Source organism: Microtus oregoni, unplaced genomic scaffold (genome assembly GCF_018167655.1).
Source record: "Microtus oregoni isolate MIOR12 unplaced genomic scaffold, Mior012 000032F_ref0000030, whole genome shotgun sequence".
Lineage (NCBI taxonomy): Eukaryota > Metazoa > Chordata > Mammalia > Rodentia > Cricetidae > Microtus > Microtus oregoni.
Window position 1 is genome coordinate 12128968 of NW_024543091.1, and position 23723 is coordinate 12152690.

The 23723-nt window shown below is 43.0% G+C and overlaps 1 protein-coding gene across 4 annotated transcripts in view; it reads right to left on the bottom strand.

Annotated features, from left to right (window-relative positions):
• Positions 1–22569, bottom strand: part of Myo5a (myosin VA) — a 157961-nt gene extending 135392 nt beyond the window's left edge. For all 4 annotated transcript variants that reach the window (XM_041679885.1, XM_041679882.1, XM_041679883.1 and 1 more), the window contains exon 1: positions 22052–22569. In XM_041679885.1, the coding sequence (XP_041535819.1) occupies positions 22052–22078 (27 nt within the window). In that variant the 5' untranslated portion in view covers positions 22079–22569. The remainder of the gene's footprint in view (positions 1–22051) is intronic.
• Between the last annotated feature and the right edge of the window lie 1154 nt (positions 22570–23723).

Below are 23723 nucleotides of genomic sequence, written 5' to 3' on the forward strand. Positions count from 1 at the left end.
CTTTTCATAGCTATTTAGAACCTAGGTGATTACAAATGACAGTCATTTTAATCAGTCCTGAATTGATATGGAAGCTTTTAAAAGTTTAAATTGTTCCTTCTATACTAATGATCTGCAAATGCCAGGTAATAAAATCTTTAAAAGGAAACTAAAAGTGAAAAAAGGTGATAAAACTGATGTCAAATTGAATTTGAACAGAATAGAATATAATCAAAGTACTACTGGAACTAAGAGGACAATTGAACTCCAAGAAAGTTCAAGTTTTTGTCACATGAGCCTGTTTAAAAGAAGTCAGTTGATGTCTACAAGCAGACTGTGATGAAATCATGGGATACCGGGCTCTAGGATAACAAGGTCTCTGTTTAGAAAACCTTACCTAGTAGTACTGACTCATGTAAAAAAACAAAAACAAAAAAAAAAACTCATCATAACCTTTAAATTTTCTCCTTTAGCTGTACTGTCACTGCTTATATGGATATTAGCTGTACATCTTTCTTCTACAATAATAAAATTTTACATATCACAACTAGGAAGAGTTTTAAACGGGAGTGTCAGACACATGCCCAGATACACTCACTCATTCTCTCTCTTTTGGCAGAAAAAAAATAATTTCAAGAACCTGGCATAAAACTACCATTAGCCGTCACCATACACAAGTAATCATGAAGACACAGCTCAATGAACACTTCCATCGTAGGTAAGCATGGTGATCAACACTATAATTCTAGCACCCTGTAGGCTGAGACAAGTGGACTGTGAGTTCAAAGCTTGAATGAGTCACATGACAACAAATCTCTTGAAGCAAAACAAAAAATTCCCACAGTAAACCGCTTCTTCATTTTTATGAGCTGCTCAAGTCACATTTGTCTTTTATGTTTTTCCTACTTGATTCCAAATCAAAGTAATTTAATATATAGTTCCTGAGCCACTTAGAAGTCAGCCCTGTATGAAACTGTGGGGTTGGGGTTGGCAAAACAAGGAGGAGAAGGCATCTCCTGCTTTCTATTTGCCAGACCCAGGCCTTTGCCTGCTCACCTTCAAAGAGACAGACAGACAGACAGACAGACAGACAGACAGATAGGTGTAGCGAGCTGCGTGGTGTCACACCTGATGGAGATGTATAATCAACTCCTGAGATGGCTAAGGCCTGACCTATGCTATGATCACGCAATGATTATCAGCTGCCTGCATATGTGTGAACCTATGGGCACTGCTCACCTGGCAGTTCGGGGTTGGCAGCCCATGCCTACTTAAGGGCTGGGAAAGGTTTTGCCTGGGGAGAGAGGAAGAGAGAGAGAGGTCAAGGAGAGAGGAAGGAGAGAAAGAGGAGAGAGAAGAGAGAGGAAAAAAGGAGAGGGGGGGGAGGAGAGAGGTCAAAGAGAGAGGAGAGAGAGGAAAAAAGGAGAGAGAAGAGAGGTCAACGGAGAGAGAGGGGAAGAGAGGAAGAGAGAGAGAGAGTGAATAAAGTCCTGGAATAAACTGCAGTGAGAAGAGCTCCGGTGGTCGCGTCATTCCTTGCTGGACGAGGTGGGGCGTGACACATAGGTAGGTAGGTAGATAGATAGATAGATAGATAGATAGAATTTATGCCAAATAACTTTCTCACTGCCATTACTCTCTTTTATAGATAGGGGAAAACATGTTTGTAACAATCAAAGTGGTTTGGTCAGAATAGCATGGTCAGGTAAATCAGAAAATTAGCTGAAAAATTACCAAGAAAGTCTGGCCCTTGCTGGCTCATAGTTGTAATTCCACCACTTGGAAGACTGAGGCAGGATGATGGCCATGAGTTTGAGGCCAGCCTAATCTACACAGTGACTTACAGGCCAGCATGGCTATAAAATGAGACCCTGTCTTAAAAAGTAAAAGCAAAGACGGGAAGGATGGCTCAGTTAGACGCACTTGCAGCACTTACAAGGCAGCTACGTTAGATGGCTCTCACTGTCCATAACTCCAGTTCCAGGGAATGCGTGCTCTCTCCATCTGGAGGCACCTGACACAGGTGGTGGATGTGAACTCAGGGAGGCAATACACTCATAAAAGGGAATGAATAAATAATAAACACATCCTTCTTAAAAGTATGAACAAAATAAAAAGTCTAGACTGACTTTCATTCCCCAGCAATCATGCTTTATCTTCCTTATTCAGACCACAGCTCAAATATTATCTTTTCAGAAAGCCCATCTTTTAAAATCAGTATCTTTATCTCCTTCACAATTATAAAGGAACTGGACATATTAATAAATTCCAAAGGCAAGTCTTCTTTAGTTGAAAACAGAAACATTTTGCATATTATTTTCTTCAAAAAAAACTATTTAGGGAAATTCTTCAAAAAAAAAGAAGGAAAAGAAAAAGAAAAAAAGAAGGAAAGGGAATGACAGGCAGAGGAAAATAAGGATGATGTTACAAGAGCTCTGAAATTTCTCCTCTTTTGCTTCACTAAACACCTAAGAGGAGCACAGACAATGCTGAAGGCCATGGATACACACCTAACCACCAGCAAGCCTGCTAAAGTCAGCATGTGCTTACAACTGAGGATCTGTCGAAGATTCCACATGAAGACATCCTTTAAAATAGGATGTGGGAGAAGTAGATAGAATGCAAACATGGTGGCACACACCTTTAATTCCAAATTCAGGCAGATCGTAAGGCCAGCCTGATCTACAAAATGAGTTCCAGGCCAACTAGGGCTACATAGTGAGAACCTGCCTCCAAAAGAAAAACAAAAAAATGTGAACATGCGGGCTTGGGAGGAGGACTGGCCTTTCGCAAGAAAATGACCTTTACTTATGTCACAAATGACTGGTCCTTTCCTGGTATACACTTTCATCTCAACAATAAAAAGTAGAAGAAGATGGGTCTGGAGAGACAGTTCACAGGTTAAGAACGAACATGTTACATACTTGCAGAGGACCCCAGTTTAGCTTTCAGTACCCAAGGCAGCCTGTAGCTACAGCCTCAGGGGATTTGACGCCCTCTTCTGGCCTCTGAAGGCAATTGCATTACATGCACATTTCTACACACACATACACGTAATTACATTTTTAAAATAAATCTTTTTTTAAAATATTTATTTATTTATTTATTTATTTATTTATTATGTATACAATATTCTGTCTGTATGCCTGAAGGCCAGAAGAGGGCGCCAAACCTCTTTACAGATGGTTGTGAGCCACCATGTGGTTGCTGGGAATTGAACTCAGGACCTTTAGAAGAGCAGGCAATGCTCTTAACCACTGAGCCATCTCTCCAGCCCCTTTAAAATAAATCTTTAAGAAGTTTAGGAGACATCAGAGAACAGGCATGTCACATATGTTTTTCTGGGGCATATATGTATGAATTGGTGTGCCAAAACTATGACGTCCTGACTCCCCTGCCCATTATCCATAAGCATCATTCTTATCAGCTACAGGAACTAGTTACAAGTGCAGCGGAGCTCCCCTTTGCTGTAATGTTCTCATTAACAAACAGTCTGCTGAGATGATCTATCTGTGGAGAACCCCCACGAGTAACTTTAAAAAGGTGTAAATAAGACATTGTCTTGTCCATCTCAGCAAATGATAAAATTAAAGTAAGAGCAAATATTACCATGTTCATCTGACACACTTAAATTTCTTACTCACACAAAGTTCTGAATTTTCCTACTCCTCTCCTCTTCCTGGTCTCTCTGCGCTTCAAATTTTCATCACCAAATAAATTTCCAAACAATTTAACTTCAACAGGCAATCTAAAATTTAACAGGATTGTACTAAGTATGTAAAGGACACGTTCCCTATACACCTTCCATAAGTGAGCCACTGGGTTCTAACACCTGTAAATGTGCAATGGCTGCCTTGCTCTTCCTCCTCTGGTCATTTGGATTCTTGTTTTCTTCTTCTGCTGAAACTCAAAATCCTGCAGCAGCTGTAAACTTGGGTGTCCCAGGACCAGGCCTGTCTGGAAGCCTGAAGCACCTCTCCTCACTCATGCTTTAATTGAGGTCTTCTACCCACTCACTCTTACTCATACCCACTTTTCCCATATTACTGAAGCTTCAGTTCTTGCCTCTGTCATGTTCAGGTTTCTAGGCCTGAGGAAATTAACTCTTTACAAAGCTATGTACAGTGGGAAGACTCTGAATATAACTAGAACAGCTAGAAACCACGATTAACACTGGATATTATATATCATATTAATAATGTTCAAGATGTTCAGAACATGACTAGAATTCATCTTTCACCTCCTGACATTTACCATACACCTGAACTGTTCTGTACACAAATAATACAGTCTCATTCACAAAGCCCTTACATTCTGTTTCTCTTGCAATGCAGGTAATTAAGCCCAGAGCATCTCGGGCCTGCTAGGCAAGAGTTCTACCACTGAGTTACATCCCCAGCCCAAAACTGCTACATTTAAGACAGGAATGATTTTTGCTAAAAGGATCATAAAGGCTTTAGTACTTTATACCACCATGAATGTATTTTTATATTTAACAAGAAATCTAGAGAAGGTTATCTCAGTCTAATAATATCATTAAGAATCTAGGCTCTGGAACTGAAAAAGATGGCTCAGAGGTTAAGAGCACTTGCTGCTCTTCCAGAGGACTTGGGATCAGTTCACAGCAGCTAACATCTGTGGCTCTAGATCCAGGGCATCCAATGTCCTCTCTTCTGCCCCCATGTGCACTGCATTCACACGGTGAACATATATACATGCAGGTAAAACACTCATACACATCAAATAAAATTAAATATTTTTTAGAAAAGAACCCAGGCTCTGGGGCTGATGAAACTGCACAGTAGGTAAAGGGGCTGACAGCCAAGCTCTCCTGGTGGATAGAGAGAACTGGCTCAACAAGTTATCCTCTGACCTGCACAGAGGATATCCACTGCTTATCCTTGCAACTCTTACTGCACAGTTCCAGCACACGGTACTCCACACTTGGGATAGGAGAACAGACATGGATTTGGCTAATTCTATGGCTTGGTTCTGGAATGTCCCCCAGAGGTTCATGTGTTAAAGCCTGGTCTTCAGTGCTACTGGAAAGTAGTGGAACCTATAGGAAGAAGGTCTTAGACCACTCGGAGTGCGCCCTGGAAGGAGAGAGCAGGAATCCATCCCCTTCCTCTCTCTGTGGCTTCCCTCTGCCATATGTCCGCATGTCCCTGCTATCATGTGCTGCCATGCCAAAGGAAAAGAGACAGGACAACTAAACATGGACTGAAACTTCTACAACTGTCAGCAAAAAAATAAAAGCAAACGCAAACAAACAAAAAACCTTTCTTCTTTTTAAGCTGATTATAACAAGTCTTCTATTACAGGAACGGAAAGGTAATTACTAATGCATGTAATCATTTCTTTAGATCTTTGGGTTTTTTTTTTTGTTGTTCCTAGAAATTAGCCTCAGAGCATATTTTCCAATACAACAACAACTAATATCAACAACAACAACAAACCCTACATGTCAAAATCTGGAACCTGTATGTTACATATTAATTTCATTCTCTCATCTTTACAATAAAATGATTAAAGTCTTTCTACATTATACATGATGGTTCAAGCCTGCAATCCCAACACTCAGAAGAGGCTGAAGTAGAAGTACTGTTATGGGTTCAAAGCTAGCCTGGGCTACAAAGAGTTCCAGGCTAGGCTGGGCTGCAGATTGACACCCTATATCAAAGTATATATAGACATACACATACCAAATAAAAACTCTTTTCCAATTTTCTCAAAAGTAGTATCTTAATGTTGATGATCACATAAAAAAATGATTTTTCTTCTCTCTCCTTGATTTTCCCTGACTGGCTGTATCTAATCATATATCTTTTTAAAAAATTCTTATGAAGTGCAAACTACATCAGTAGATCAGTTGAGAGGCAGCATGCAGCTGAGGAAAGCAGCAATGGGAAAGCACTGATCCTCTTCGTCTCTCATCCCTGCCTAGTATCTGTCACCCACTTAGACAGGTTATCTGTTTGCTAAATCAGCTGTGTTTAAAACTAACCTCTACAAAACAATAAAGTGGGGGCATATTTAGATTCTGACAAGTCAAAGTCACACAGTGATCTCTGGAAAACTGTCACTAACAGCAGAGAGCAGTCATCCGAGGAAATAAGAATCACAGCACAGCCTAAATGATTCATGTGGAAATCGGAACCATTAGATAGGCCTTAAGACAAACCAATAGCTTAGCATGGTCTCAAGAGAACAATCTCCACCATTCTTTTTCTCCAGCCTCATCAGGAGGGGAAGAAGCAACACAGGAAAAAAAGTTCTAAATATTTTAATGAGGCGGTTATCCCATTAATTATGTTTCTTTGTCTGACAGGAATTAAGTGCCAGCTGCATCTGATGTCACTGCTCTGTAAATCTAAAGGACAGCAGCCACTAAGAGAGCTAGCTCACTGATAACAGTGAAGGCTCACAGAAGCAGCTCCAGGGTTCTTGGCAAGACTCTGTATTCAGACCACATTCTGAATAAACTCAATCTATGCAAATTCAGACGTTAAAAAAAAAATCAGTACCTAAGCAAGTCAAGAAAGAACACATGAGGTTTTGGCTTTTTATTTTTACTTTGAGAAGGCATCCCACTGTGCAACCCAAACTGGCCTCAAACTCCTGGGCTTAAGTTATATTCCTGACTCAGTCTCCTAAGGAGCTAGAATGATAAACAGGCACATATCACCATATCTGTTCAGAAGACAGGAAAGAGTTAACCTTAAAAAGAAAAGTATTTTAAGATGCAAGACTAATGTACAAAATGGCTCAATCACAATTGTGTCTTGTAGGGTTTTTTCTTTGTGTGGTTTTGTTTTGAGGCAAGATCTTAGTTTAAAATCACCTTCCAATCCACTTCCTAAATCCTGGGATTACAGGCATTTACCACCACAGCTGGGTTATGTAGTTTGTTTTTATATTTATTTATTAACAGCTGAGTTTTATGGATTCTGGTTTTATGGTACTGATTCCTATCACACACATATACTTTTTTTTAAAAAGATGAGTAAAGTCTTACTCAGTAGCCCATGCTAACCTCAAACTGCAGCAACCTTCCTGCCTTGGTTTCTCAAGCACTGGGATTACAGGCATGAACCAATTAGCTACATCATTTATACTTTCATGAACTCACATAAGCCTTCCCAATCTCAACCCAACCAGTTAAGTTCCATCACATGTTTTGTGCTCAGTGCTATTTCTATTGAGACAGTGCCATGTAAGGTAGCCGAGACTGTCTTCCAACTCACTGTGTAGCTACTTATGGCCTCAAACTTGTGATCCTCATGAGTAAGCCTCCCACTGCTGTCCCAGATGCTTCTTAAACACACTCTAGTGGGGGCCCAGCTCCAAAAGACCAACTGGACTGGGATGACCGACTGTGCAGGTGGTAAGCGCCATGGAAACATTTGCTCCTCCACAGATCTGTCTGCTTTCTTGGGACTAAGACACTGCTCCTGATAAACGCAGGAAATGTCAACCCCGGAAGGGATCATATCTCATCTAAGAGAAATGAACATCTTTTACAAGACCAGGTCATTTAAGACCTCTGGCCAGTTTCCTAGACACATTTCAGCTGAAACTTGTTATAAGAAACTAATTATAACATTTGCAAACCAAGAGACTTACTGAAATACATTAATTATAAGACTCCTTTTCAGAGCTTAACTGATTTCACTATTGTTTCAGAGACTATTCCCCATCTTACTTCTCTGCTGTATTATCCTCCCTTTTACCCAGTCAGTCTCTCCAAATTGAAAGGCAACAGCAGAGCAGCCAGACTATCCTACATTAAAGACTGGTGCAGTTGTGTGACAGATCCTAGATGATCTGTTAGTCAGGGACAGTCTCCTTGGCTAATATGCCTCTGTGGCAGATATATTAATATATCCCTTACACTTCACCCTGCATTATGGCTTCCAAAACACTGGAAAGGATCCTTTGTATGCTCAAGTTAGACTCTGACTTCTTCTGGCCACTCTAGCCATCTGTCATCTCGGTCATCTAGAGAATCTGCTTCTAGTAAACTGTCAAGACTGGCACCCTGAGATTACAGATGTGTTACTAATACTTAAGAATTTATTCCTGAGAAGGTGAGATCCCTGTAGCCTGTGTTCTAAGCTCTAAGTAGACTAATTTCCTTGGTGTTGATCTATTTCACCACCACCCAATTTCTATACCATTGTGATTACTGCAAAAATGGGACACTTTGCCGCCAGTCAACCTCAATGAAAACCACAGCTCAGTTTCTACGGGAACACACAAAAGCTTTTTGTCTTCTTCAGTTCATGTGTGAACTTCAAAAAATTATAAGTACTTAATACAGGTTAAGTAATGTCTGCATCGTAACAATGTGAAGCCATTAAAAACATTTTATAAGTCAGGCACATTGGCTCACAACTGTAATCCTGGCACTCTGGAAGGCTGAAGCCAGACTGCTTTAAGTCTGAGGGCACCATGGTCTACGCAGTGACAGAATCTCTCAAAGTCGTAATATAGAAGAATGTATTGGCATGGGAAATATTCATAAAATACTATTTAAAGAAAGCAAATCATGCTTACAAAGTAGTACATATAAAATAAGCCATTTTTAAGATAGTATTTTTATGGATGATTGAAAATTTTATATATGGGCCCAATGTATTTTGAGTATATTCAGCCCCATTTCCCCCCCAAACTCCTCCTAGATCTAATCCCCCACCCCCAACCCCAGTAAGTCCCAACTCCAAGTCCTCTTTTTTTTTTTTGTCTTGTTTTGTTAGCTTTGTTTTTTGAGACAGGGTTTCTCTGTGTAGCTTTGGAACTTGACCTGGAACTTACTCTGTAGATCAGGCTGGCCTTGAACTCACAGAGATTCACCTGCCTCTGCCTCTCAAGTGCTGGGATTAAAAGGCGTGCGCCACCACTGCCTGGCTACTCGAGTCCTCTTGTTTACTTTTATAAATCAGAGTCCTATTTGTGCTGCCCATATACTCACAGGTGTGGGACCATTAACTGAGCATGGTCAACCTACCAAGGGCTAAACCCTTAAACTGCCTCTTCCTCCCTCAGCAGCCCTCAACTGTTCCTCAGCAACGGTGGGGTTTTATGAGACCCTCCATGCTAGAATGCCGACAGACACTGTGAGTCCATGGGTGCAGTGCTCAGTCATGTCTGGAAGATACTGCTTTACCCCGGTCCTCCCTAATCCCTGGCTCTTAAAATCTTCACACACACCCTGTCTCTGGGGGAAGGGTATGTGATACAGGTACTCCATTTACGCCTGAATACAAACCAGTTTTCTCTAGAAAACATAAACAGAAATAGGTGACTAGAAGGATTTATACATCAAATATTAGAGCACTTGAAAACAGTAGGGCTGCGTGTTGTAATAAGAGTGTCGGGGTTGCATTCCCAGCACCCCGGCAGCCTGGCTAGCTTATGCTCCGAAATAACAACACACAAACTGTATTCATTTAAACACTGCTTGGCCCTTTAGCTCTAGCCCTTACAGGCTAATTCTCACATCCCGATCAACCCATCTCTAATAATCTGTGAGCACCGGTCTTACCAGGAAAGGTTCAGCATGTCTAACCTGGCGGCTTGCTTCATCGCGTGCTTCTGCCCAGGAGCCGGGAGCATGGCGTCTCTGCTCCAGCAAGCAGAGTTGTCGAGTCTGAGCTCACTTCCTGTTCCTCCCAGCGTTCTGTTCTGTTTACTCCTCCCAACTATCTTCTAACCAATAAAATGGGCCAAGGCAGTTCCTTTATTAGCCAATGACCTTCCTCCATCAGCTGCGTGTAGTTTTTTCTGTATTTACCTCCTTCACATTAAATATTTATTATATTTTTACTATTAAAAATGTATATGTAACCAGGCAGTGATGACACACACCTGTAATTGCAACACTCAAAAGGCAGAGGCGGGCAGATCTCTGTGAGTTTGAGGCCAACCTGAGCTAGTTCCAGGACAGGCTCCAAAGCTATAGAGAAACCCTGTCTCAATAAACAAACAAACAAACAAATAAATAGTGTGTGTGAGAGAGAGAGAGAGAGAGAGACAGACAGACAGAGACAGAGACAGAGAGAGCGAGAGTTAGTTTTTGGCTCACTCGGGTCTCAAATTCCCTATGTAGATGGGAATAATCTTGAACTTTTGATCTTCTCGCTGCTGCCCCCCTCCCCCAAAAGTGCCAAGATTAGGGGTATGCAATACCATACCCGGTTCACTGAGTGCTGAGGATCAAGCCCATGGCTCCATACATACTAGACAAGGACTCTGCCAACTGAGCTACGTACTGAGACCTTAAATATATTTTAAGAGAATGTCTTCCAAAGTAACTTTGCAAGTCATTTCCTTTACTATTTCAGACCTATTAATAGCAGAATAGACAATTCTTAATTATGTCTTAATGTAAAGGCGGCACTTTTCTCAGTTGTCCTTAAAAATAGAAAAATAATTACTAGGTCACTACCATGTACCAGGTCTCCTCACATACTCTATTAATAAAATGAAATATTATGGATATCCAGAGGCAGCTGGCATTGGACCTCATACTTATAATCCTAGCATTTGGAGGGTGAGGCAAGAAGATTCCTAAACGTCAACGTTAATGTGGGCTGCAGTGTGATGGCCTGGGTTCAGTCAGCAGAATCCAGTACCCATATGGCAGCTGGCCACATCTGTACCTCCAGTACCCATATGGCAGCTGGCCACCATCTGTACCTCCAGTTCTAGAGCACCCAACACCTTCACCTGATCTCCAAGGGCACCAGGCATATAGGTGGTAACCATCCATAATTCAGGCAAAACACTCGCACACATTTAAAAAAAATGAGTGAATAAATAAATAAGTCTGAAAAGCTGGGCATTGTGGCACATGAGTTAGAAATATTAACGCTGGGTGGGTGGATACAGACAGGCCCATGGGGCTTGCTGGTCTGCCAGCCAAGTCCAATTGGTGAGTTCCAGACCCTATCTCAAAAAACAAGGCCAGGCAGTGGTGGTACATGCCTTTAACCCTAGCACAGAGGCAGGCAGATCTCTGTGAGTTCAAGGCCAGCCTGCTCTATAAAAGCTAGTTCCAGGCCAGGCACCTAAACTACACAGAGAACCTCTGTCTCGAAAAACCAAAAAAATAAAATAAAATAAAATAAAATAAGGTGAACAGCTCCCAAGGAACAAGATATCCAAGGCTGTCCTCTAGCCTCCATATATATACAAATACACATTCACACAAAAACACATACATAATCCTGACTTCCTTGCTCATGTTCTTCCTCCTCCTGCTCCTCATTTGGACCTTGGTCCAGTGCTCCAATGTGGGTCTCTGTCTCTAGCTTCATCCATCGCCAGATGAAGGTTCTATGGTGATATGCAAGATATTCATCAGTATGGCTATAGGATAGGGCCTTGGCTCCCTCTCCTCAGATGCCCAAGGATTTAGGGGTGCGCCCACCCACTGAGACGGTGGGACTGATCTAATGAGAGCTCACCAAAGCAAGCTGGACTGGGACTGATGGAGCATGTGATCAAACCGAACTTTATGAACGTTTCGGACAAGAAGGGCTGACTGAGAAGCCAAGGACAATGGCACTGGGTTTTGATTCTACTGCATGTACTGGCTTTGTGGAAGCCCAGTCTGTTTGGATGCTCCCCTTCCTAGACCTGGATGGAGGGGAGAGGACCCAGGGCAGGGAACCCTGACTGCTCTTTGGACTGGAGTGGGAGGGGAAGGGGGAGGGAAATGGGAGGAGGGGAGGAGGTGGAAATTTTTAAGTAAAAAAAAAAAAAAAACACATACATACAAATAAAACAAAAATGAGAAAACTGAAGTACAGAAAGGGCGAGTAACTTAGTTACAGGCCATATAGAAAGCTAATAGCAAAATGGGGGAGCAGCAGGGCTGGAGAGGGCTCAGCTGTTTAACAGGAGTGCTGGCTGCTACTGCACAGGACCCTGAATTCATTCCCAGCACCCACATGTCAGCTATGGCTATTTATAACTGATACTCTCTTCTGACCTCCATAGGAACCAGATATGGTCATAGTACACAGACATACATGCAGGCAAAACACTCATACACATAATAATTTTCAATAAAAAAAAAAGAAAGGATTAAAGGGAAGGAAGGGAGGGAGGAAGAAAGCAAAACCAGGATTCAGTCTTGTAGATGTGGTGTCCACGCCTTGGTTGCTATAATATGCTGCCACTCTTTCAGGGAAAAGCGATGAGTCACAGCAAAGGAAGAAGACACTTATAAGTTAGATTGTCTGGCTTGTGAGGAACACAGGCAAATTTAAAAGTTACTTAGAAACACTAACAGGACAGGTGGAATCTTTCTTTTTAAAAATGTCCTGTTTTAGATAAGCCAAGTGTGGTAAGGCAAACCTTTACTCTCCCTCTTGGGAGGTGGAGGCAGAAGCAGCAGGACTGGCTGACACAAGTTTAGGGCCAGCCGAGTCGACACTGTGAGTTCCAGTCCAGCCTGGACAGTCTCCACCTCTAAGAGCCCAATTGCCATCAACTTGTGACAATCCTCTTGTCTTGGCCTCCAGAATGTTAGGATTACAGCCCCAGGCCACCATATCCAAACATCCAGCACAACCTAGTAAGACATTAGATTTTGAAAAAGAGTCTCACCTCGCAGCTCAGGCTGGCCTTTAACCTCATTCTATAGCCCAGGTGGGCCTGGAATTTGCAGTCCTGCCAACCCTCCTAAGCAAATGACATTACAGGCTTACTGCAACCAGGCCAGGCAAAGAATTTCTTTTAAAGGCTATCTGGACCACAGCAAGGCCTCAGTAAATAGTAATCATTACTATAAAAAACTGTTTTGCCAGATCCATGCATTTGTACAAGTCAAAATTTTTAGAAGAAAATAACTGAAACTAATAGAGTAAAAAACAAACAAAAATCCAGATGGTGGCGCACGCTTTTAATCCCAGCACTCAGGAGGCAGAGGCAGGCGGATCTCTGTGAGACCAGCCTGGTCTACAGAGCAAGTTCCAGGACAGGCTCCACAGCTACACAGAGAAAAGAAACCCTGTCTCCAAAAATGAAAGCAAAAACAAAACAAAACAAAAAATCAAGATTTTAGTACCTGAGGAAAAGTAAGGAAACTTCAAGGATGCTAAGGGTCAGTTCAGTTTCCTGACCTTCATTCCCCTTTAGCTTTGTGGCTACCATTGAATTGATACAAATCCTTAGTCCCACACAAGGAATGACCAGAAAGCCCCACAAGCTACAAAGACCCGAGTACGACAGCCAGTGTTAGGGTGCGCACTGCATTCAGTGCTGCTGTGCAACAGCAGCTGACGCTCAAGAACCCTAAGGTATGATACACCTGAAAGCAACCTATCCTTATACTACTTCAGACAAATGTTAGAGTTTGCTATAATTAAAGACATGTTCTCTATAATGAGATGACAGCATACTATCAGGTAGGTTTCAAGTTGAAATTTATGATTTACACTCAGCACAGAAGCTATGGTTTTTCTCTCTCTCTCTTAAAATCCTACCTCAATTTTTCCTCTATTGCCAAAATTCTTCAAAGATTTAAAAAAGAAAAGGTGGTAAGTAATTTCTTTTTTTTAAGGGCACTACAAAGAAAATAAACTGGACTTAGTGGTGCACACCTTTAAGACAGAGGCAGGTGGCTCTCTGGGAGTTTGAGACCAGTCTGGTTTACACAGCAAGTTTCAATCCAGCCAGGGCTATAAAGCAAGATTCTGCTTGTTTGCTTGCTTGTGTGTTTGTTTGTTATTAAAGAAAGAAAGGAAGGAGTTTACGTTTCCAGAAGATTATTTTAAACAAGCGTATATATTTCTACTGAGAAGCATTTCTCAACACAAAATAAAGGCATGGAAGTTATCATCCAGAAGTGGGACATCCAGTCTCCCTGCCCTTGAGGTAATGTGCATACAAGGTGCTATTTTTAAAGATGAATGTGAATGTCCTACCCCATGTATAAATGCCAATTCTCACCAAGGAGACTTGGATTCTGCCTGACTACCTCTTTTATTTATTTATTTTTCTGTGGGGAGCAGAACACTGCTGGAGATTGAACTTGGGGACTGTGGCTTCATATATGGTGGGCAAACATCATGTCCCTTATGACAGGGTCTCACCAGGTTGCCCTGCATGACTTGAACTGCCTCAGCTTGTCAAATAGCTGGTTCTAGCCCACCATACTGGCTCACAGGTATTGTGTCTATGAAACATGTCCTGCTCTCAAGTCAACTAATTTTTACAAGTAATCTCTGCTTCTGTTTTTAACTATTTCTACGTTTTCCTCCTACCCTAATCTAAGTCTTAAGGTCTGGGCACTGGCTTCAGGGTAGTGGTTTGTTTACCTTGGCCCCTAAGGGACATTTGGCAATGTCTGGAGATAGTATAGATTGTCATAAACAGAAGTAGAGGGTACTAGTGAACTAGCAGCTGAAAGTCATGAATTTGGCTAAATATCCTACAATACAAAGAACAGACATTTGAGGAAAAAAAAATATCCAATTTACTGTTAGTGCAAAGGTTGAGAAACCCTACTCTGGAACAGAAACCAAATAGAAATAGGAGTGCACTAAAATGCACTGTCATCTATCGTAATCTAACTTTCTTGACTTGGAAAATAAGAAATAGCCACTCAAATTATAAAAGACTTAATCCACAATTTGATCTAAATTCACATTACTGAAATACATATGCTCTGATTTTATGGTAAACATCTGCAGAAATCCTAACCTAAGTAGTTTGTCTAACTATGTTTTTCTTAGTCTCAACAGATAGAGACCAGTCCTGTATGAAAACAACATGTTTTCAAGTAAGGATGGTCTCTTACTATGCTAGACAAAGCCAGAAAACTAAGAGTGAACTAGTCTAGGCTAACCAGTTTGAAAACTAACCGAACACAAAAGTGCTTGTTCATGCACACAGAAAATGATTATGCAAACTCATAAAAATTACTTCCTATGATGTCAGATTCAGGGAGTGGTAAGAAAGGAAAGGTGCAGGGTTTGACCAAGTAAAGCACACACTGAGTGCTAAGGAATGGTTCCTCCAATAGCAATATATCTTAGCTCATTACAGGGTGTATGTGTGCTCAGTTCTAACTCTCACTGAGCAGCAGGGACTTACAGATAACAGGGACATAAAGAAGATGGGGAGGGAGAACAGAAGACATACCACCATCAAAGATGAATTGGGCAATTTGGACAGGCAAAACAAAGAAATTAAGATGTTGTACAACAGGGAGTCTACAAACAAAGTTCTGTTGGTAAGTGTCTGCCTAGCATGCACAAGGCCCTGAGTTTGGTCCCCAGCAGTGCACAAAGGGGCTGTGGTGGTGCACACTGTAAATCCAGCACTGGGAAGTAGATGCAGGAGGATCAGAACTTCAAGGTCATCCTTGGCTACACAACAAACTTGAGGGCAGCCTGAGATCATGAGACCATGTCTCAAAAGAAAGGGGGAGAAACTGTGCGAATGTTATCACTGGGTGAAAATGAGGGAAGAGAATACTGTGCACAAGCAAGGCTATGAAGAAAGTAAGAGGAAATATGCAATGCTGAGGAAATACAGCAGAAAAAATTAGCAACATATAATTCACCAAGTCCTCGCAGACTGGGTAAAAGGTATGTTTTACACCTTCAGTTTCTGATATCTTATTACTAACTTTGCTTGTATAGATTTCCCATAGCTATATTTTCATAGATTATTTTCTAGGGGGAATATATTTAATATCTTGGTTAGGTTAAAAAAAACAAACTTTTCACTTCACTCAAAGATCAGAAATAGTAAGAACTTGATCACCATCATTTTTCGTGATCTATTCATAGATGACATTGATTGAGGACCGTTTGTCATTTTGTCTACTCAGCACTATTCCTTGTAAAGGAGAATGGCTCTCAGCCATCCCATAAGGTCATAATGAGACTACCAATCACAATGCCTGTTCTCCTTCAAGCCTCTGGGCAAGCATAAACTTGATCTCTCATGGTATTCTTCCCACACTTCCAACAGGGTGTTGAGGAAGGAACGGGCACATGACTCTAAGAAAGGGCAGGAAGAACTTCTCTACCAGGCTCTCTTCCCCGAGGCCCAGAGCTGTGCAATCATGTGATCTGCAGACTCCACGCTCTAGTCACAGTTGTCCTGAAGATGAGAACAATGTCAGACAGCACACGAGAGTCAGTGGCACACAGTCCTGAAGATATACCTGCGCTGCTAATCTTAAACTTTCAGGTCACACAAGTGAATAAAATTCCTTTCTTGTTTTGAAAAGGTTTTCTTTTATTTCCAACTAAATGAACTCTACAGCGCTAGATGGCTCAGAGGTTAAGTGTGCTTACTGCTCTTGCAGGGGACCTACATTCAGCTCCTAGCACCTAAATCAGGTGGCTCACAATTACCTGTAACTCCAGTTCCAGGAGATACAACATCCTCTGACATCCAAGACTTGCACAAACTTTGTTCACATAAACTCATGCAGAGGTGTGTAGGCACACACACACACACAAAAACAAACAAAAGTGAATAAATAAACATTTAAACTAGTTCTAGTTGGCTAATTTCTTAACTCTGCCAAAGAAAGGTTTGGGGTTTGACAGTTTGGTATATTAGGAATGCTATTCATGAGGAGGGCTGTGGAGGCACACAACTTTAATCCCAGCACTTGGGAGGCAAAGACAGGTGGATCTCTGTGGGCTCCACCTCTGTAGGGTAGCCTGGTCTACAGAGCAAGTTCTAGGAGAGCTAGAACTATACAGAGAAATCCTGTCTTGAAAAAACAAAAACAAAATTAAGAGAGAGAGAGAGAGAACACAAAAAAATACCATCCGTAGACTACGCAGACTCTAATTTAGAAACTACAACTAGGTTGATATCATAACTTGAGGTACTCCATTACATAAGCACAAATCTGTATGTTTACAATAGAATTCATTTAAAATGATACATATTTATTTCAAATTCTAATAAGCTAACAGCTACTAAAGTAAGATGTTACAAATTTCTACTATGTTTTTTCATTTTTTTAAAGTTACTATCACATTTATCTACTTGTGTGAGTGTGAGCATGCACATGCAAGAATACACACAGAGGTCAGGGTACCACTTGAGAGACTCAGTTCTCTATTCTACCATGGAGATCTTGGGGATTGAGTTTAGGTTATAAGCTCAGTGACATGTGCCCTTAACAACCAAACCATGTTGCTGGCCAAATTTCTAATTCTTGATATTTCCAGAACACCTGTATTTTTCAAGTTCTATCCCTCTTATATGTCTAGCTTCTTTTTTTTTTTTGTCTGACCATTCCATTCTGAAATTTCTCTAGTTTGGCTATACATTTGTCAAGAAACAAATCATAGCCGGGCATGGCAGCTCATGTGTGTAATTCCAAAATTTAGGAGGAGGCTAAGGCAGGAGGACTCCCATGAATTTGAGGTCAGTCTAGGTGGATAAGTTCTAGGCTGTAAAGTAAGACCCTACATTAAGGGAAGGAAGGAAGGAAGAAAGGAAGGAAGGAAGGAAGGAAGGAAGGAAGGCAGGCAGGCAGGCAAAGTATGTTCCTCATTGGGCTTCTATTTTTCCTTTCTTTTTAAGCAACTGGTCCAGGAGTGGCAACTCTTACTAGAGTTAGAACACTTCTGTAATCTTTGAGCCTCTGGACAATACACAGGGCCTTCACAATTTAAGAGACATTGACAAATTTCTAGAGCAACTCATCATCTCTTTGCTTTAATCAAGAAATTTAGCAGTTATTTGATCAAGCAATTTGATCAAACAATTATTCTGAGTAATTTTCCATTTGAACAGCTTCTAGTTTCCAAGGTGGAGCTACCAGCATGCCCTTATCTTGGCTCCTCTCCTTCTTATCCTATATCTAATCCTTCGCAGAAATGTCTCTCAGGTTTATTTCCTTCTTTGAGCGCCTTTCTAAGCGTACCTCAGACTACCAGACCTCTGCAATTCACACTGTGTTCCCTGAAACAGCTCTCTTTTTGGTCTCACTGGCTGCCAGTTCTCTCTATTACTCATCCTCTTCAACATGCCTTATTATGTGTTTACTTCTTTCATCACATTCTTATAATTTGCTTTTCATTTTTTCTCAGATAGGATCTTGTTATATAGCTCAAGCCATCCTTGAACTTATAGTAAGTCCTGCCTTCCAAATGCTAGATTACAAAAGGGCATCACTATGCCTGATCCATGTCCTCCTCCTCCTCCTCCTCCTCCTCCTCCTCCTCCTCCTCCTCCTTCTTCTTCTTCTTTCTCTCTCTCTCTCTCTCTCTCTCTCTCTCTCTCTCTCTTAGTTGTTGTTGTCATTTTTTTGTGACAGGGTTTCTCTGTGTTGTAGCTCTGGCTATCCTGGAATTCACTCTGTAGACCAGGCTGGCTTGAATTAACAGAGACCCACCTGCCTCTGCCTCCTGAATGCTGGGAATAAAAATGTGCACCACCACCACCCTGCCATAATTTTCAATCTCTACCTCCTCCTATTTAAGTATGCATTCATTCATTCATTCATTTATTCAACAAATGAGAGCTGAACAAAATAGCATCTCAGAGGCTTATAGTACTAAACAATGTTAACATACATACAACTGTAGTCAGATGGAAATGTACCCAGGTCACTGAGACACAAAAAAAAAAGAAGATGCAAGCAGTGGTTCAGAATCCTAACAGCTGGATGTCAAATGGAACCAAAATTGGTAAAGAAGTAAAATATAAGATCCAAGGGAAAAGATGCAGAAGTTCCAAACCTGTGGAACTAGAAGAGCATTGCCATTAACAAGACCAGGGACATCAGAAGAAAAAGTCATAGAGGGAGCATGACTGAAGGATGTACTTGCCAAACTGCAAATCACAACACAGGATCAAAGAATGGATTTCAACCCCAGAATATTAGAATCTCCAGGAATGGGTAATTTGAGAGGACAGTGCTATTGAATATCAAAATGAACTACACCAGAACACACACACACACACACCTAGGTTACATGGCTTCAGCAGGTATATAAGAAAACGTGGAAAAGGTAAATATGGTAGCAAGTATGAAATCTACTGCCCTACAAGGCTGTTTTGCTTTGGGAAATTTTTAATGGCTTTGGAGTTGCTGTCTGATTTTTTTCTTTCTTAAAATACTTAGCATCTTCATATATCCCAGGGACTTTTACTCAAATAGCTTTAGGTACCTTTGTATATTCTAAAGTACCCATGTGCTATCAATGGTATATATACCTGATTAATACTCAATTAATTAAATTGCTGCAGGTGATCCTTCCAGGTCTCATTGATAAACTTAGTTCCACAATGCTGAACCTCTTAAGTTATTAAAAGCATCATTAGATGAGGTTGCCACACAGAAATCTACTGCCAAGTCAAGACTAACAACTCTCTTCAGGGCAATAACATAACAACTGCAGGGTAGACCTAAAAATCACAGTGAATATGCCAAAACTACCAATCTGGGGAGTTTAAATTGGTGAATTGTACAGTACAGAGGAACTCAATAATGCTGTACTTTAAAAAAACATTCAAAAGCTTCTTAGCAACACCTGGGGGAAAAAATCAACAAATATGTTTTAACCAAAATGTCGCCTCAAGAAACTTTAATCCAGGCACTAAGTTATTGCTCTTAAATATTTAAACTTCTAGAAATTTTTATGAAATGGAAACCCTGCTAAATTGTGATGACAAAATCATTATCATTCTAACTTAAGAAAATAAATTGACCAGCAGTCCCATGCCCTTCACTGTAATAGGAGCTGATCTGTATCACACATCAAAATCTGCCTTAAAGGTCCGATGACAACTTTTAAAGGGGCACTTTCATATTTAATCGCAAAGGCCAATACTGCAATCAGGCTTTGCCACAGCCCGGAACACTTCCCACCCCCTTCTAACACATCTGCCTGCTGTTGTTAAGGTAACGGCAGGTTATTTATGCCCTCAGAGAGACAAAGTGGCTCAAGAATATAAGAAGCAGACTGTGAACTCTATGAGGGAAAGGGCTATGACTTGTCCACTGTTAGAAACTCTAAACATCAGGCAGAGTATCAGGATACTCAATAAATATCCCTGCCTGTCATTAAACTTTGGCCCACTCAGAGAATCGGCCCACAAATAACTATGGAACCAGGCTATTCTTGGGTATTTGTGACATTAGGAGAAAGCCCCTTAAGTCCCAACCTCAGTTTCAGTGACTAAATTAGTCTGTATCTAGAAAGACTAAATGATTAATTAGTCTTTCATTAGTCCCATAAAGCTGTGATGGAAACTCAAAACCTTCTCATTTAAAAATGGCAACACCTTTCCCAACTTTTTTCCTACAAGTTATCTTTTGGGCACAAAAACAGATCCAGAAGTCCAACAGCTTACCTCCTGATTTCTACTTATCAGCCTACGATTAGCAGGTTCAGGATGGGACTGATGGCCAGGGCCTTGGAAGAGGCCAGACAGGAGAGAACAATGTAACTAAGCAATGTTTACAGACTGACAGCTCTTCACAGGAACATACCTGATACTTGTATCTACTCATACATTAATTGTAAGGATTAAATGAGATAATATTTGCAAACCACTTAAAAGTGTACTTATATAGTTAATAAGGTAACTCTCAATCAGTTTCCAGTGATAGTCACTCAGATCTTAGAGAGCTACCATGCCTAAAAAAATTAGGAGGTTTAGAGAAACATTCTAATTGTACACTTTTTAAATCTAGGACTAGAAAGAAAGAAGTACCAGGTTCATGCAAGCTCTTCATTTCATGGCTGGAAGAAATTAATCAGATAACTCATAATTGTAGAAAAACGTTATACATTTAAAGCTTTCACAACTCGTATTAAATTTGGTTCTCAAGGCCGGGTGGCAGTGGTGCACTCCTTTAATACCAGCTCTTAGGAGGCAGAAGCAGGCAGATCTATGAGTTCAAGGCCAGTCTAGTACACGGACCAAGTTCCAGGTCAGAGAAACAGAAAACCCTGCCTCAAAAGAACAAAACAAAACAAAATGGTTTCTCACAACAGCTCCTAAGGGTTGCAGGACAAGTGTAACAAACTCTATTGACTTGTAAAAAACCTGAACCAGAGAGGCTGCCCAAGGCCACACAATTAGTGAAAACATCTAGACCAGGTGCAGGTATCTGGATGTCCCACCCAGACTTCTTTCCTGTAGGCTGCAACTTGGGCTCAGGGCTTACTGAAGTCGTGGGTGCAAGCATTGATTTCAAATGCTAAAGGAAAAGTCCAGAAAGCTGGGGTTATCTACGTACAGCTGAGTGGTAACGGGTTTGTCTGTGGCGCTTGAGGCTCTACAATCTCCAGTGCCGGAGGGGAAGACAAAGACAGACAGAGAGAGATAAGAAGAGAGATTCTGGCACAGTCTTGAAAACGTGAACTGGAAAAGTTAAGGCAATTCCGTTCAATGGAATTAGAGCTAATTAATAATCAATTGTTGGCAAAACACCCATTGAAACAATAATACAAGATACCACGATTGCATACACCACAACTGGCCGACACAGATTTTCTGAAGTCTCTCCAAAATACGCCATTCAGAGAGAGATTACCAGACTCAGAGAATATGGGCGTCGGTTTAAGACTGAAAAGACTGCCACTTCCCCTAAACGAAGACTAAAAGGGAAAGGTTCGCCGGAAAGGAGGGTGAGGACGCGGAGCTAACGAGGCTCTCGGGGATAACGCGCAGATTGCAAACTGCCAGCCACCGACGAGCCTGAGAATAAGCTCGCCATCGCCTGGGCAGCATCTTCCCGAAGGCTCCGCACCCCAGGGCAATGGCAAGAACCCTGCGGCTAAAGGTGAAAGCGGACTGGCCCTGTCTGCAGAATCCGAAATCATCTCCCCGAGAGGCTGCCTGGCGCATACCGGCACAGGACGTTATTTTAAGCGCGCGACCCCGGACAGCGGCCAGAGCATCTGCCCAAGAGCATCCCACCCGAAATGGGCCCAGGAGGCAGAGTAGGGAGGTGCAGCCGGGCAGGGAGGCGCAGTCCGGCAGAACCCACCCCGTGCTACAACCACCGACCCCCAGCGCGCGACCCCTCCCCAGGGCGCGGCCCCGCGCGCGGCGCGCGCATTACCTTGGTGTAGAGCTCGGACGCGGCCATGGCGGGCCCAGCGCCGACGCCCCCCGCCTGGGCGGAGGCCGCAGCTCGCGTGGCGGCCGCCCGCGCGGGTGAATCGGTGGCAGCGGGCGGGGAGCAGGGGAAGGGCCGGGCAGGGCGGGCCGCGCTGGAGGGCGGGCGGGCCCGGGCAGGGCGGGGCGGGGCTCGTCAGGCGCTCGCTAGCGGCGGGCGGGCGGCAGTCAGCCGGTCATCACCCCCGGGCTCGCCGCGTGAGTCCGGCGCGCGTGCTCGGGGGTAACCGGGGGGTGGGGGTGGGGGCAACCGGGAGCAGCCGGGGCCGCCTCGGTCTCCACAGCCGCCCGCTCTCCACCGCCCTTGAGGTCTCCTCAGCAGCCTGGGGTCTTCAGCGTCCTCGGTTTCCTAGGCTGTTTCGCCTCCTCGGAGGTCTCCCGAGAGGCCTGGTCTCTGCAGCCTCCTCGGTCTCCTCAGCGGCTCTCGATGCTGCCGCCGCCGCCGCCGCCGCCGCTGCCGCCGCCGCCCTGTGCATTGTGGGAGCGGGAGGAGGCTGCGCTCGAGCGTGGCCGCGGCGACTGCTCCCCGCTCTCTCGGGCTCACGCTGCCTCCCATCGGCAGCGGGCACCGAGCATCATCAACCCACGCGGCTGACATCCCAAACCCTCCTTGGCAGAGTCCCCCGTGGCCGCGAACGTAGGACAGTGCGGGAGCGTCACCCACTCCAGGGGCTGCGGTGGCAGGTGCTGTTAGAGTGTCCCGCGCGGACCAGGGAGCATGAAGGCTGCTCCCCGACAGGCCCAGCTATTTCTAGGGAGAGGACTTAGGGTAAGGAAGGGTTCGTGGAAGGCATCTCTATAACCTGCAACTCCAGAAGAACCGTGCGGGCTGCAGGGCTGGGAAGCTGAGCCTTGCACCACCCGGAATTGGAGTTGAAGGATGCCCAGGATCAAGCTGAAGTTGAGTCTGCAACAGGGTCGCTTGGTGATGGAAGAACATAAGATGGGCTCTAACACTCAGAAACTCTAATGAACCTGAAAACAAGATGGCCCTGGGGAGCAGTTGCCACCTTATACCTGTCTGTATGCTTGCATGAGTTCACCGACCTTTAAGAACAAGAACTCTGCTGACCTCTTAGGCTCGGTGGTACTACCTGAGGCTGATCTTGAAGTCACCAGGAAAAGGCAGCCGACTAAGGGAAACTCCAGTGCTTGCAACCTTGACTCAGTCTACTCGGTGCGCTTACACAGGAATGTGGTCCTTTCATCCCAACTTGCCGTGTCTCTCCGCCCACACTTTCACACATACTTTTTTTCACACATACTTTGTTGTAGGAGGCGGCTTGCTCGTTCTGGCGGCTCAGACCCAAAATAACCTGTATTAATTAAATCACTGCTTGGCCTATTAGCTCTAGCTTCTTATTGGCTAGCTCTTACATCTTAATTTAACCAATTTCTATTAATCTGTGTATCCCCACGTGGCTGTGGCTTACCAGCTAAAGTTCCCAGTATCTGTCACAAGTGGTGGATCCATGGCTTCTCTCTGACTCTGTCCTTCTTTCTCCCAGCATTCAGCCTACCTTTCCCTGCCCACCTAAGTTTTGCCTTGCTATAGGTCCAACGCAGTTTCTTTATTAATTAATGGTAATCACAGCACACAGAGGGGACTCCCACAT